At 40.2% G+C, this 12979-nt stretch overlaps 1 protein-coding gene across 1 annotated transcript; it reads right to left on the reverse strand.

Annotated features, from left to right (window-relative positions):
* Positions 1-5137: 5137 nt before the first annotated feature.
* Positions 5138-5941, reverse strand: LOC104613356 (histone H2AX-like). The gene is made up of 2 exons (XM_010281137.3): positions 5661-5941; positions 5138-5562 (listed from the first exon to the last, which is right to left on the reverse strand). The coding sequence occupies exons 1-2, from the start codon at positions 5856-5858 to the stop codon at positions 5341-5343; spliced, it is 420 nt and encodes a 139-aa protein (XP_010279439.1). The 5' UTR covers positions 5859-5941; the 3' UTR covers positions 5138-5340.
* Positions 5942-12979: the final 7038 nt, after the last annotated feature.

A 12979-nucleotide genomic window follows, 5' to 3' on the forward strand; every position in this document is an offset into this window, starting at 1 on the left:
TTTGGGAAGATCTCCAAAGACCCAATACCCATAAAAGAAAATCAGTATAGATGTAAAGTTTTAAACATGTACACTCATTAGACCCATGACATAAATCCATACAGATAAAAATTCCACTCTTATTCATATAAGAAAAGAATAACTAAATGCCATATTTAAGATTATTCTTTAATGTACAAACAAAACCCACTAACAATCATTTAATACGCTGTTCATCTATAAGGTATAAAAGAAGTTTGCTCCCTTAAAGCTTGCCTAGTTGCAGGTTTTCCGATACTTCAGACTTAACATGAACATCAAAAGTAAATAACCCTAATAAAAATCTTTCATTTGGCTCCGGTTTTAAAAACAAGCACCCAAAACACTAGTTGATCTCTAAACCCAGCACATAGCAACTGCAACAGTCAAATCCATTGACAATTAGTGATTGTTGTTTCTCATTCTGATGTAGGACAGTCTTAGGGATGCTTAAACCTTAGGAAAACAAATGAAAACGATCACACCTCCCTTCCCAAATCAAGTGTGGAATCACACTTAACACAAAGGTCTTCAACGGAGTCATAGCAAAGAAGAAATTTTCTTCAGCATCACACCCCATTGACAATTAGTCCTATGAGATAATTCGTGCATCCTATTTAGAAAATTCCTTAAATGAGTAACCCTATTGGAGATTTTATTGAGGTTCTCTATGACACACCATCAAGTCAATGAAAACTTCTTTTTTTATCAGTAGAAAGTTATCGAGTCTCCCTGCCACAAACCTCTGGATGCTTGGAAGAACTCCAAAGAGACTCCATTGAGAAGTAGAGAAAAGGCAACTGAAGAGACACAGGCATACATCCAGCCTCTCCATTTTTCTCCAAAGCCCGTCAACCTCTGCATCTCCTCAAGGAAACCCCATTCCACATGATTGTATGCCTTCTCAATGTCAATCTTGCAAACCAGACCCAATCTCCCACTCCTCAATCTCGAACCTATACATTCATTGGCCACTAACACCTTGTCCAAAATTTGCCTACCTTCCACAAAAGCCACCTGGGTATCTCCTACCACTTCGTGCCAAACTGCTTTCAGCCTCCACGATAAAATCTTGGCCAGAAATTTATATGGATTACTAATTAAACTAATCAGTCTGAAGTCTTTAATATTCACTGCTCCATCCTTCTTTTGAATCAGAGCGACAAAAGTAGCATTCAGCCTCTTCAATAACTCTCTTGAGTCAGAGAACTCCTTGATCATTTGAACAAAATCTTCCTCCATAAAACCCCAACAAGCCTTAATGAAGCTAAAATTAAAACCATCAAGCCTTGGGGTTTTGTCCCCTTCAATTTTCAGAGCATCTCTGATCTCCTCCACTTCAACCTCCCTTTCCAGCCATCTTGCTGAATTATCACTTAACTTCCTTGGCTCCAAACCCCCTAAAGCCACCCACCTCCAACCCCTTTCTGTAAATAGGCTCTTGTAGAAATCCACCACCATTTTATTTTTCTGTATCTCTTCCCAAAATCCACCAATTCCTCTCCCATCTGAATTCTTGATATAAAATTTCTCCTTTCCCTTGTGCTTGCAAAATCCTGAAAATATGTTGTGTTCCTATCTCCTTCCCTCAACCAGATTTCCCTTGATTTCTGTCTCCAACTCACTTTTTCCCTTAAGATTAATCTTTCCAAATCCCTTTCCAGGGATTCCTTCTCTATGAGAGCCTCTCTCAAGAACTGCCCATCTTCTACCAACCTGTCCAGCACTGTTAGTTTCTCCAGCAACTCTTTTTTCTTACTTCTATTTCCCCAAACACCTCCAATCTTCTACCCCTTGGGGCCTCAGTTCTTTCAGGAACTGAAACTTTCTTAGCAGTCTGAGGGCTGCTGAACCTTCCACCTGTAGGCTCCTCCACCTCTCTTCAGCCCACTCCACGAAACTTGATTTTTGTAGCCAGACATTTTCAAACCTGAAAGGTCTTACTCAATTCACATCAAAAAAATTCTTAAAAATATAGGTATATGGTCTGACATCTTTAGTGTCGAGGCTTCTTGAACCACCACCTCCACCACATACTCCACCCAATCACCAAAAAATAAGAACCTGTCCAAACTTCTGAGGATCGCTGGAAACTGACCATTCGACCAGGTAAATCTCTCACCATCAAAGGTGGATCAATAAGTCCACTTCCCTCAATAAAATCCCCAAATCTCCTCATCCCCACAGTAACCCTCTTATCCCTACCCTCCTTTCATCATCTCACTCCTAACTACATTAAAATCCCCTCCTAAACACCAAGGATCACCCCACAACCTTCTCAGATCCTCCAACTCTTCACAAAGTTCAGCCCTCTTTCCCTTTGAATTTGGCCCATAGGCATTTGTTAGAACCCAACACTAATCTCCATGCACTTCTTTCAAGCAAACAGATACTGAAAACTTGCCCACCTTCTCCCCTACATTTTTAAACACCCCAGCATCGCGTAGAGTGAGTAAACCCCCTGACAGACCCACCACATTCAACTTCATCCACTCCAGACTACTTCTTCCCCATATCTCCTCCTTCAAACGCAAAGTAAAATATTCCAGTTCTGTCTCCTGTAACAATACAACTTCAGGAGAATGACTTCTGGTTAAATTTCTCACCACCACCCACCTCACCTTCTCTCTCAAACCTCTTACATTCTAACAAATCACCCTCATCCTTTCTTCGCTACTTTTTACAGCAAAGTTGGTAGTTCTCCCCTCAATCCTCACCTACTTCCTCCTCTCCCCCTTCTTCATCCCACTCCATTTCCTTCCCAATTTTTTCTTTTTTTTTGATTTTTCTCCTCTCCTGAATTTCTCAAAATGGTCAAAGGCCTTCCTTACAAATTCTTCCCCTCCCTAGAAAACGAACCCAAAGATTTGCCTACTGATACCTCCCTGCTCACTTGACACACCACCAAGTAAATGAAAATTTCTCATTCATGAAGTAGCAATATCACCATGACCTTGGTTACCCTCATCATCAATCCAGATTCAACATCTATACCATTGGAAGAATTTAAGGGAATTCAATATCTTTTCTAGCAAAGAGAGACATATTATGTGAAGGGCACAATATCTTTCCCCAATTTCCATTGTTTATGGTTCCATGAGAACACAAATGAAGAATGGAGAGGACATTAAAAAATTGAGGTTCTTTTCTCCCTTTTCTATTTTGCATATGTAACTACAACTATATAAGTTAAAGGAATGAAGCTCCTCAGTTAGCGATAGATTAAAGGGATGGGAACCAGATGGGATGGAGACAAAAACATGCAAAACAGGCTGGCAATCTATCACGATTGAACACACCAGGTTCTGTATGCATAAGGTGTGGGCCCCACGTGGGCACCATGTGATAGGTTGAGCAGCGCACTGTTTACGATTTTGCCTCAAGCCAATCGGGACTCAAATGGATGACAGCGCACTGTTCAAAGACCAATCTGGATTTTGAAATATTGTTGGTTCTTTTAGGAAAAAGAAGCAACTCTTTAGCAGTAAAACCTCAGCCATTGCAATCTATAAAAGAAAATGCAAACTAAACTCAGGAATGAACATAACTTTTAAAAGGACTTTCTTATCTCATGAGAAAAACAAAGCAGCTCTTAAAATCAACATTTCAATGTGTAAGCATAAATAATAGTCAGAAATTTAATACTTACTCCTGCTCCATCATGAGAAGCAATTACTCTATTGGAAAATGTTACATCATATTTAACAGGAAATAGGCAGAGAAGATTTGCAAGGAAATTAAATTGGATACCAAAATCACATATGACAAACAAAGAGACTTGTATATTGTATCTAGAAAGAAGACTAAATTCCAAATCCTACATTTTAGCTGGTAAGTGGAAAAACAAAAAGTAATCGATTGCTTTTATTAGTGTAAGCATTGCAGCTATCAACTAGTTATAGCACAACCCATTCACAAGGAATGTGAAGATGAAAATCCGTAATCATGTATCAAGAAGACAATACAGAGAAGATCCATGCAGGTTTGAAGATTCACACACACAAATTAACTTATAAATTAAGCCAAGTGTAAAACATGCTGTGTATTCAAGCACACAAGTATCTCACAGAAAGTTAGACATTTCTCGTATCAAACCAAATATCACGTCTACTGGTAAAGTGGTAATAGAAGAGATAAAGTATTTACACCCTTTAGTTCATGGAGAGAGAGGGAGTTTGGAATATGGAGATCAGCCAAACCTACTAATCAAAGAATACCAATTGCAGTGTTGCAAAGAAAGTGAGTTGCACCATGTAGTAATTTAGCTAATTAAAGCAACTAACTCAATTTCACAAGTTTCAACCTCCAGCAATTGTGCTGTTGAAAATTGCCACGAATTAGAATCAAAGAGCATGTTGTAACAAGTATCAATGTATCTGGAAAGAGAATGGAGTAACACCATCACCCAGTCACCTCATACAATTTAGCATTGAGACCCATCAGAATATGGGCTAGAATGGACGGGAGGAAACAAAAGTGAATGCTAAGCACATACTGCACTGCACATGTATAAAACCATCCATTTACCACACGGGAAATAGAGAACCACAGAAAACGGACGTATAAAAGCACTCCTGAAAACATCGGAAAACATAAACGCCAAATCACAAACTGTCCGTGCTTCCGTGCCTCGTCTAAGCAGCAGAGATCCCAGGCTTCTCCCGTAAATCTTTGGTAAGAGGCAGAGCTGCCCTGTCGCTCCCTGTAAACAGTTCCTTAGCTAAATTTTACAACGCTTGAATTGGTGAAAGCGAAACACCAGGTAACATGTGACATACAGCTCTAGTCATCCGATTCCCCAACTGTGGGGAAAGAAAACGACCATGATACACCATTTTCTATTGGTAAGTACCACCATAATGCGCCATAGTTCAAACACTAGAATTCTAAAGTCTAAACTTTAATAGATATCACCTATTTGTGACTTTTCTGTCTTTGACAATGAACCATTAATTAGTAAACGAATCGCATGGGAAAACCAAAAACATGCCTCTGTTCATGAATTGAAAATCAACCAGGGTAGAAAATAGATCCAGAGGATTAACAAAGGCAACGACTGTTTATTTCAAAGGCTGTAAAGATGGCAGAAAATCAAGTTTTGGCAATGCTGTTAGAGAGATAAGTAAAGTTCCAGCAAATTCCCATTGATGATGAAATGTTTCTAAAAGCAAAACCATCGTTCACGCTATCATAAAATTATTTCTTTTTGTATTTCCATAAAAGATAAGGGAAAAAATAAGGTTTCGTTGATTACAAGAGAAATCCCATTATCGATACTATCAAACAAGATCTTTCCTATAACAAAAAAGAGGGGTGAAAACCCTAGAACTCCTGTGATGCAGAACCAAGCTCGCCTTTTCCTTTCCCGATCTTCTTGGGCAAGAGAGTCTGATGAATGTTGGGCAAAACCCCTCCGTTAGCGATAGTAACAGTACCCAAAAGTTTGCTCAACTCTTCATCGTTCCTCACCGCAAGTTGTATGTGCCTAGGGACAATACGATTCTTCTTGTTATCTCTTGCTGCATTTCCTGCCAATTCAAGAACCTGTAAAAAAACCAAAAACATATCAGAACCCATATCAGATCGCTTCGCAGGCACATAATATGACACACGTCGATGAAACAAAAGAATGCATCACAAACCTCGGCTGCAAGGTACTCCAGCACAGCAGATAGATAGACGGGAGCACCGGCACCAACACGTTCGGCATACTTTCCTGCCTTGAGGAACCTGGCGATTCTTCCGACGGGGAATTGCAAGCCGGCCTTCTGAGATCTGGAGATGGATTTCGAGGATTTGGGTTTTCCTCTCCCACCCTTAGTCGAACCAGAAGAACTCATCTTCTCTCTCGCTTCTATATCTTCGCTTTTCGCCTCTTCGGCTCCTTCCTTCGAGTTTGATCTTTCTTGGCCATTTGCAATTGGAAATTGATTCGTATATATAGACGCGCGAAAGCGAGGGTTGTGCGAGTATTCGCTCTTTCGCTGATCGGAGAACACACGGATTGCCAACGTGGAAACTTGTAGAAAAAAAAAAGAAAGGTAAATTACAAAGATCCCCTTATACTATGGGGTCTGTGATAAACACCCCTGTATTTTGTTTTGCGGCAAAAACCCCTTGTAATATGACCGTGAGACAAAGACCCCCTTCCATTAGACTTTCATTAAAATCCGCCATTATAATATATTTTAATCTCCATACTATCCTTATAATAATTATTGGAGAAAAACACTCATCTTTCCCGACCTCACGATACACAAACAGCAACCGCAGCGGACTTTCAAAATCCTCCCTCTTTCTCCCCGATCTCTCTTCTTCCCCTTCCCCTGTTTTTCGTTCCTTGCAGGTGAATAATGATCTGAACCAGATGAGTGGTGGTGATGGTGCAGACTTCAAAAGTCCTCCCTCTCTCTCAAGTTGAAATCTGTGTCCCACTAGGGGGCGTCTCACAGTACATCCCAGCCTTGTATTGGAAACATCTCCCGATAATAATACCAGACCCAATGATATCATCAACGGGAGATGTTCCCAACACAAGGCGGGGATATACTGTAGGACCTTGTGGGGCACAGATGTGAACTCCTCTCTCTCCCTCTGTTTTCTGTTTACCGTGCCCTCCCCCAATGCTCCAGTTACTCCCACTCTATTGGTACTCCGCCCCTCATATTGTCCTCTGTTAGGAAACTGGGAAAAACTAGATTCGAATCAGAAACAGTATTTTGGGGATTGTCCCTGCGTTCCTGTACTAAAGTATCAGAATGTGTATGGGGCAATGCTTTTTGACACATATAACAACCCTCAGATCTCAAAGCTTTGTCAGGAAAATTCCCCTGTTGATGAGGTACCCAACCCTCCGAGGAAACTACCTGCTCTGCTCTGTAGGTGGCACCTGATTCAAATCATAAACTCCTGCAGATTTGAATGAATGCGCAGATCAATAGGCTACGTCCGATACAATTTTCTTCTGGTACAACCACCAAACAACATCCCACCTTGCGCGGCCATTCTCCTTATTATATACCCAGCTGTGCTGCCAGTTGGGGTTTGTTGAAATGCTTACATTAACAATTACAACTACAAACAGAGTTAAGACTTAAGAGGGAGGGAGGAGATATCTACAACTGCCCCTGCCCGAACAATCTTGAGCTTGATATATCCTTCGGGGTTCGGGGTGACTTTTTCTTTTCTTTTAAACTGGCGGCCTTTTTGATTTCCTTTATTTGTTTATTTCTTCGGCCGGGCGGGGGGCGGGCAGCAAACATATCTCCGTCAAACCTCGCTTCTTCCTTCCTCCCATGCCCATGCAGAGACCTCTCCACGACGCTCTGCACCGCCGATGTCTGTGGCTCTGTCCTCCTTCCTCTTTAATTAATTTTCTCTCTTCGACACTCAACTGAAAAAGGAAGAGGAGGACGAGGAAGGATGATTTTTTTTTTTTAATTAAACTATCATTTTCATTCATTCCAAAGTTTCCAGTTAGAGCATGATCGACGATAGACGAATTAATAAATGGATAAAGACCCCTCGTTTCTTGAAAAACTACGCATTGCAGAGAGAGAGAGAGAGAGCAACTAGCAAGCACGTTTGGTGGACTGAAAAGAAAGCGATCAGCTTCTCAGGGAGAAGATGCAGCTCTTCGCCGTTAAATATGATTCCTTTGAACACTGTTATACAACAGTTTCTTGTTTACAATAACAATTTTAAAAAGCTCAGTCACGGCATCCTTCCTGAAAGTTCCCATCGATGGGATTGAAGACAAAACATAAGACAGAAATCGACGCCGGCTATTTTGTTTCCTCGGTACTCCGATATGACCATGATCCCTTCTCAAAACCTTTTTAATCATCAACACTACGACGGTTATGGTGGTGGGGCGGTTACAGAGAAAGTTGTTATACGGGGAGTTGCGTTGGTCTTATGAGCCGAATATCAGGGTATGGCCCTTGTAACCAAGTGTGCTTAGGATCCGAATCCGATCTGGTGGTCGGTCATATGGCCAAGATGACCCCAGAACCAGTAGCCTCAACGAAGCCGACTCCAGCTCCACGGATTTCCAACAAGATGAGAAAGACGAAGGCTGGCTTGAGGGGAATTTTCCTGACAAAGCTTTGAGATCTGAGGATTGTTATGTGTGTCAAAAAGCATTGCCCCATACACATTCTGATACTTTAGTACAGGAACGCAGGGACAATCCGCAAAATACTGTTTCTGATTCGAATCTAGTTTTTCACTGTTCCCCAACAGAGGACAATATGAGGGGCTGGACTACGAACAGAGTGAGTAACTGGAGCATTGGGGGAGGGCAAGGAAAACAGAAAACAGAGGGAGGACTTCGGAAGTCTGCACCATCACCACCACAAATCTGGTTCAGATCATTCACCTGCGAGGAATGAAAAACAGAGGAAATCGGGAAGAAGAAAGGGGAAGGGGAAGAAGAGAGAGAGAGGACTTTGAAAATCCGTCGCCGTTGCAACACTTACCACCGCTGCTGTTCGTGTATCATGAGGTTGGGATGAACAATGTTTTTCTAACAGTTATTATAAGGGTAGTATGGGGATTAAAAAATATTATAATGGCGGATTTGTCGCAAAACAAAGTATAGGGAGGTCTTTGTAATTTATCCTAAAAAATTGAGTCCGTGTTGTGCACCGATTGGTGCCTTGGACAACGACACCCTAAAATGAGAGGGGAAAAACTTTAGCTGTTGGGGGCTAGAGGTGTAAAGTGGGTTATGCCGGGCCACGCAAAGTGCGGGCCGTGCTGCCCTCTTTGGTGAAACTTTTGGGGGTCAGCCTGGCATGGCCCAGGCCCGTGTGGTTCCGTGCCGCGGTCCGAGCTGGCTTGTGGGCCTAGTCGAGCCGTGCATCGGGCCAAAGCTATTTATTTAAAAAAAATTGACAAAAACTTAAAATTTTAATTTTATATGAATTTTGCGTATACAATTGCTTATATATACAATAATTAAATATATTAGTATGATAAAATTAAAAAATATTTATTTTATTAATATATTATATACTATATATTATTATATAAATATATATATATATATAATATAAGTATATATAAAATATATATATATGGGTCCTGCCGTGTCATGTTGTGCTAACCCGTGGACCTAAAACCCCAGGCCTAGCACGGCCCACATGATCGTGTCGGGCTTGGCATGGCCCGCAAACTGTTGTGTTGGGCCGGTCCAAGTTCGTGCCAAGCTTACACCTCTATTGGGGGCCAATAGCCTATGTTGTTAAGAGAATTTCTAGCACGTTACCATGAGAATGGATAAATTATTTTGACTAAAAACCAAAGCATGGGCGTGAATAGGTAAACTGCCCAAAACGTGGCCAACCCATAAACTATCTCAACAGCCTACGTTGTTAGACCCCAACAGCCAAGGTTAACCCAATGAGAGGCGAACATGTCATCTCATTCGTCTTAACGGCGTATTAATAGAAGCTTTCTCTGGTGTGAGTCATTCGGCTGGTTGAACCGGTCATTTTGACTCTCTTTTCCATTTTTGACTTGACGATTCACTGCACACCGGCATTGTAAACGCATAAGCCACCAACACGAGAAAAAATCCACCGTCCCTCCCCTCCATTATCCCGTCCGATATGAGACGTTGCCCCAAAGATTCGGTCCCATTTCCTGCCCCAAAGATCCTTGTCTAGCAAATCATCAGCACCAAATCTCTGGGGTAGGAAATGGGACCGAATCTCTATGGCAATGTCTCCTATCGGACGGGATAATTGAGGAGAGGGAGTGTGGGGGGACGGTGGATTTTTTTCCAGTGGCTTATGTGTTCATGACGTGAGTCGCTAATAGTAAAAAATGGCCGGTTCAACCAACCGAACAACTAGTAATGGAGAGATGATGTGTTCGCCTCTCATTCGAGGGGTGCACAAAACGCGGTCTCAGAAAAATCGATTGTCTATCTATGCTTTCTTTCGAACTTGCTGCATCAAGAAATCAATACGTGACATGTGTCCACCACTAATACAAATTCAAGAATTCGCATTTTCCCGCCTGGGGTTTCTCTTAAATACTTAAACCTCCTTTCCTCTCTTTTCAAAATTTTTCAAATTAGCAATTTCCTTAAATTATCCCAACTGTTTGTAAAATTGACTAACTGTATTTTTACTGTTTATATATTGTCTTTAAGTACCCTTACTATTTCTAAAAATTGACATCACCGTGCTATGAAAAGAGACAAAATATCAAATTTACCCTCCATTATTCCTCAAATTTAAAAAACAAACCCAACTGATGAACAGTTCCAATGATGATTTTTCTCTTTCTCTCCATATCCATTATTTTTTTATTCATTTTCCCCATGGCAGACCCAAAAATGTCTCCCCTCTTTCTTTTTGCATCTTCACTATTGCCGCTGCAACTTCTAGCAACGGTGACTCCTTTGCATATCATGGAGTCTGCATTTCGCCATTCCGATTTTCCTGCATTAACTGGGGATCATTTTTTGTATGAAAGCTATGCTCTTGGAGGAGGATAGGGAGGACCTTGCTTTAAGATTTTGAGGGCAATTCCTTAAGCTAATTTGATTATGGTTTGTTCTTGAATTCTAGGGCCAGGGAATGTATTGCTAGCGTTGGAATAGGATTTTTATTTAGTTTTCCTCTTCCTTTTGGTGCTTTTGTTACTCTTTTGTACATGCTTTTTTCTGCATAAAAATTTGTATAAAAATGTCTACAGCCGGTGTCGCTCTTAGTCCGATTCGTAAAGAGTTTGTACTTTCCCTTGGGTATTTCGTGGTCAGCCGGGTCCTTGCTTCGATGAGTCGATACTGATTTACCCAACAGTTGTCGGTTTTGTGATTCCCATTTGTGTATTGGAGACTTGATTGCCTCAATGAAACTAAAAATACAGACCTCCAAACGTTTTGTTGTAAGTAGAAGCTAGTTTTGGGGGGTAGGGAGCTGGCGCGGAATGATTGCTTTGTCTGGGAGGAATTTGAATTTCTTGTTGAGAGGTTTATAAATATATGATACATTAAACGGAAGATTGCCAATAAGGGAAAAGGTTTGGTCAACCTGGAGGACCACAAGGCAAAATGCAGACTTCTGTCCGTACTCTTCTTCTTCTTCTTCTTATTTCGGCACACTTACTTTTTATCTCTCGGCGTATTTACTCTCTGAAATTGATAGTCCAGTTCCGATTCCGATCCACACAATGAAAAAAAATAACAATTAATACGAGAGAGAATGGTAATTCCTCAACTCGTACCTTCCACGACGGCCCTGTCTTCTCTCTCAAAAACGTGTTGATTTTGTTCATGCCTTCATGTTGGTTTTCTCATGTGAGCTGACTTCCGAGGGAGGTGACGAGGCTTCTGTTGATTCAACTTTCGGGAGGTCATTGAACAATAAGGGTATTTTAGGGATTTTAAAATAATTATCACTCGTGTGATGTCACATGTGAACAAAGTGTGATGTAAAATTAATGATAATGGAGGTTTTAAACAATTGCTAGAAAAATTAAGGGTACTTTAAGACAATAGCTAAACTGTAAGGGTGGAGTTAGTCAATTAGGTAAACAATATGGGTATTTTAAGGAAATTGCCCAATTAAAATTTCTCATTTACTCTCATTGATTTTTTAAATTTTCAAAATATTGGAAATTCAGTTTTGGTCGCCAAGATTTTTGGGTATCAATGGATATATGTTCTCAAGCACAAGTAAATAAAAAAATGAAAATTCCACTTTACTACCTTGAACTTTGGGGGTAGTGCCAAGTTAGTACCCAAACTTTCAAACGTGTCATGCAGTACCTAAACTTTCAAAAAGTGTCAAATTGGTTCCTACTCTTAATTGACCATTGGTTATCTATTGAAATGTCAACACTACCATTAAAAAAAAGATACTAATCATTGTCTTCTATTGTGAGATTGAACTGGTTGAGGTGTTTGAGATTCTGGACTAGGTACAACTCATGAGATTAACCTTGAAAGGAAACCCTGATTTATTACTTTTTCCTGTTCTTCAAAGTGTTTCAAGATTAAAGAAACTGTTGAGTGTTTCAATTGGTCCAATAACCCCAGACCCTCTCTTGCTACTACGATGTTCAACTAAATGGAGATTTTCTGAATATGCAGATTTTGTGCTAGAGGACCTAAATTTCTTGCACTGGTTTTGTTAAAAATTATAGTTTATTAAAAGCTGCAATTGGATTATAATATTGCATATATGTATGTAGTAGCATAAATATATAAAATATAATATCTATCTATTACAAGCCTGCAAACTCAGTTTAGGTTTGACATTTGGTAGGTGACAAAATACACTAGGCACACCTCTAATGATTAGCTAAACTATGTAGGCTTGTTGATTGTCGTGTTTCTAATCCAAGCATAAATCTTATTTTTATTTTGAATGGGGCAGATGAATTTAAATATTTCTTTGCAAAGTTTGGAGAGGTCAATGAGCATCAAATCATGCAGGACCATGCTACTAATCGTTCTCGTGGGTTCTTCCTCATGTGAGTACAAAACCTATTACAAGTATAATTCTGATAAGTTGTATAACTATTCCTGCTAAAGTTGCTTTTGAGGAAGATAGTGAGTTGGGTTCAAATGATAAGAAATTGAGGCTTCCTTTCAAGGTTAATCTCATTAGTTGTACCCAATTTAGAATCTCAAACACCTCAATCGGTTCAGTCTCAAGGTAGAAGACAATGAACAATGTCTTTTTTTGAAGGGTAGTTTTGACATTTTCAACATATAACTGGCGGTCAGTTAACAGGGACCAACTTGACACTTTTTGAAAATTTAGGTACTGTAGTGACACGTTTGAAAGTTTGGATACTAACTTGACACGACCCCCAAAGTTCAGGGTACTAAAGTGGACTTTTCCCTAAAAAAAATAAACATTAGTGATCAAAACAAGATAAAAATTTAAAGGGTAAATTAAACAATTAAACCTCATAACCCAACATCATTAACTCCATG

Source organism: Nelumbo nucifera, chromosome 4 (genome assembly GCF_055504915.1).
Source record: "Nelumbo nucifera cultivar China Antique chromosome 4, China Antique-T2T, whole genome shotgun sequence".
In the NCBI taxonomy this organism is placed as follows: domain Eukaryota; kingdom Viridiplantae; phylum Streptophyta; class Magnoliopsida; order Proteales; family Nelumbonaceae; genus Nelumbo; species Nelumbo nucifera.

Excerpts from the sequence above, each read along its gene's own strand:
- LOC104613356 (XM_010281137.3), bottom strand. The coding sequence starts at position 5,858 with ATGAGTTCTTCTGGTTCGACTAAGGGTGGGAGAGGAAAACCCAAATCC. Across the intron at positions 5,563-5,660 it reads TGGAGTACCTTGCAGCCGAG|GTTCTTGAATTGGCAGGAAA; the intron begins GTTTGTGATGCA and ends GTTTTTTTACAG.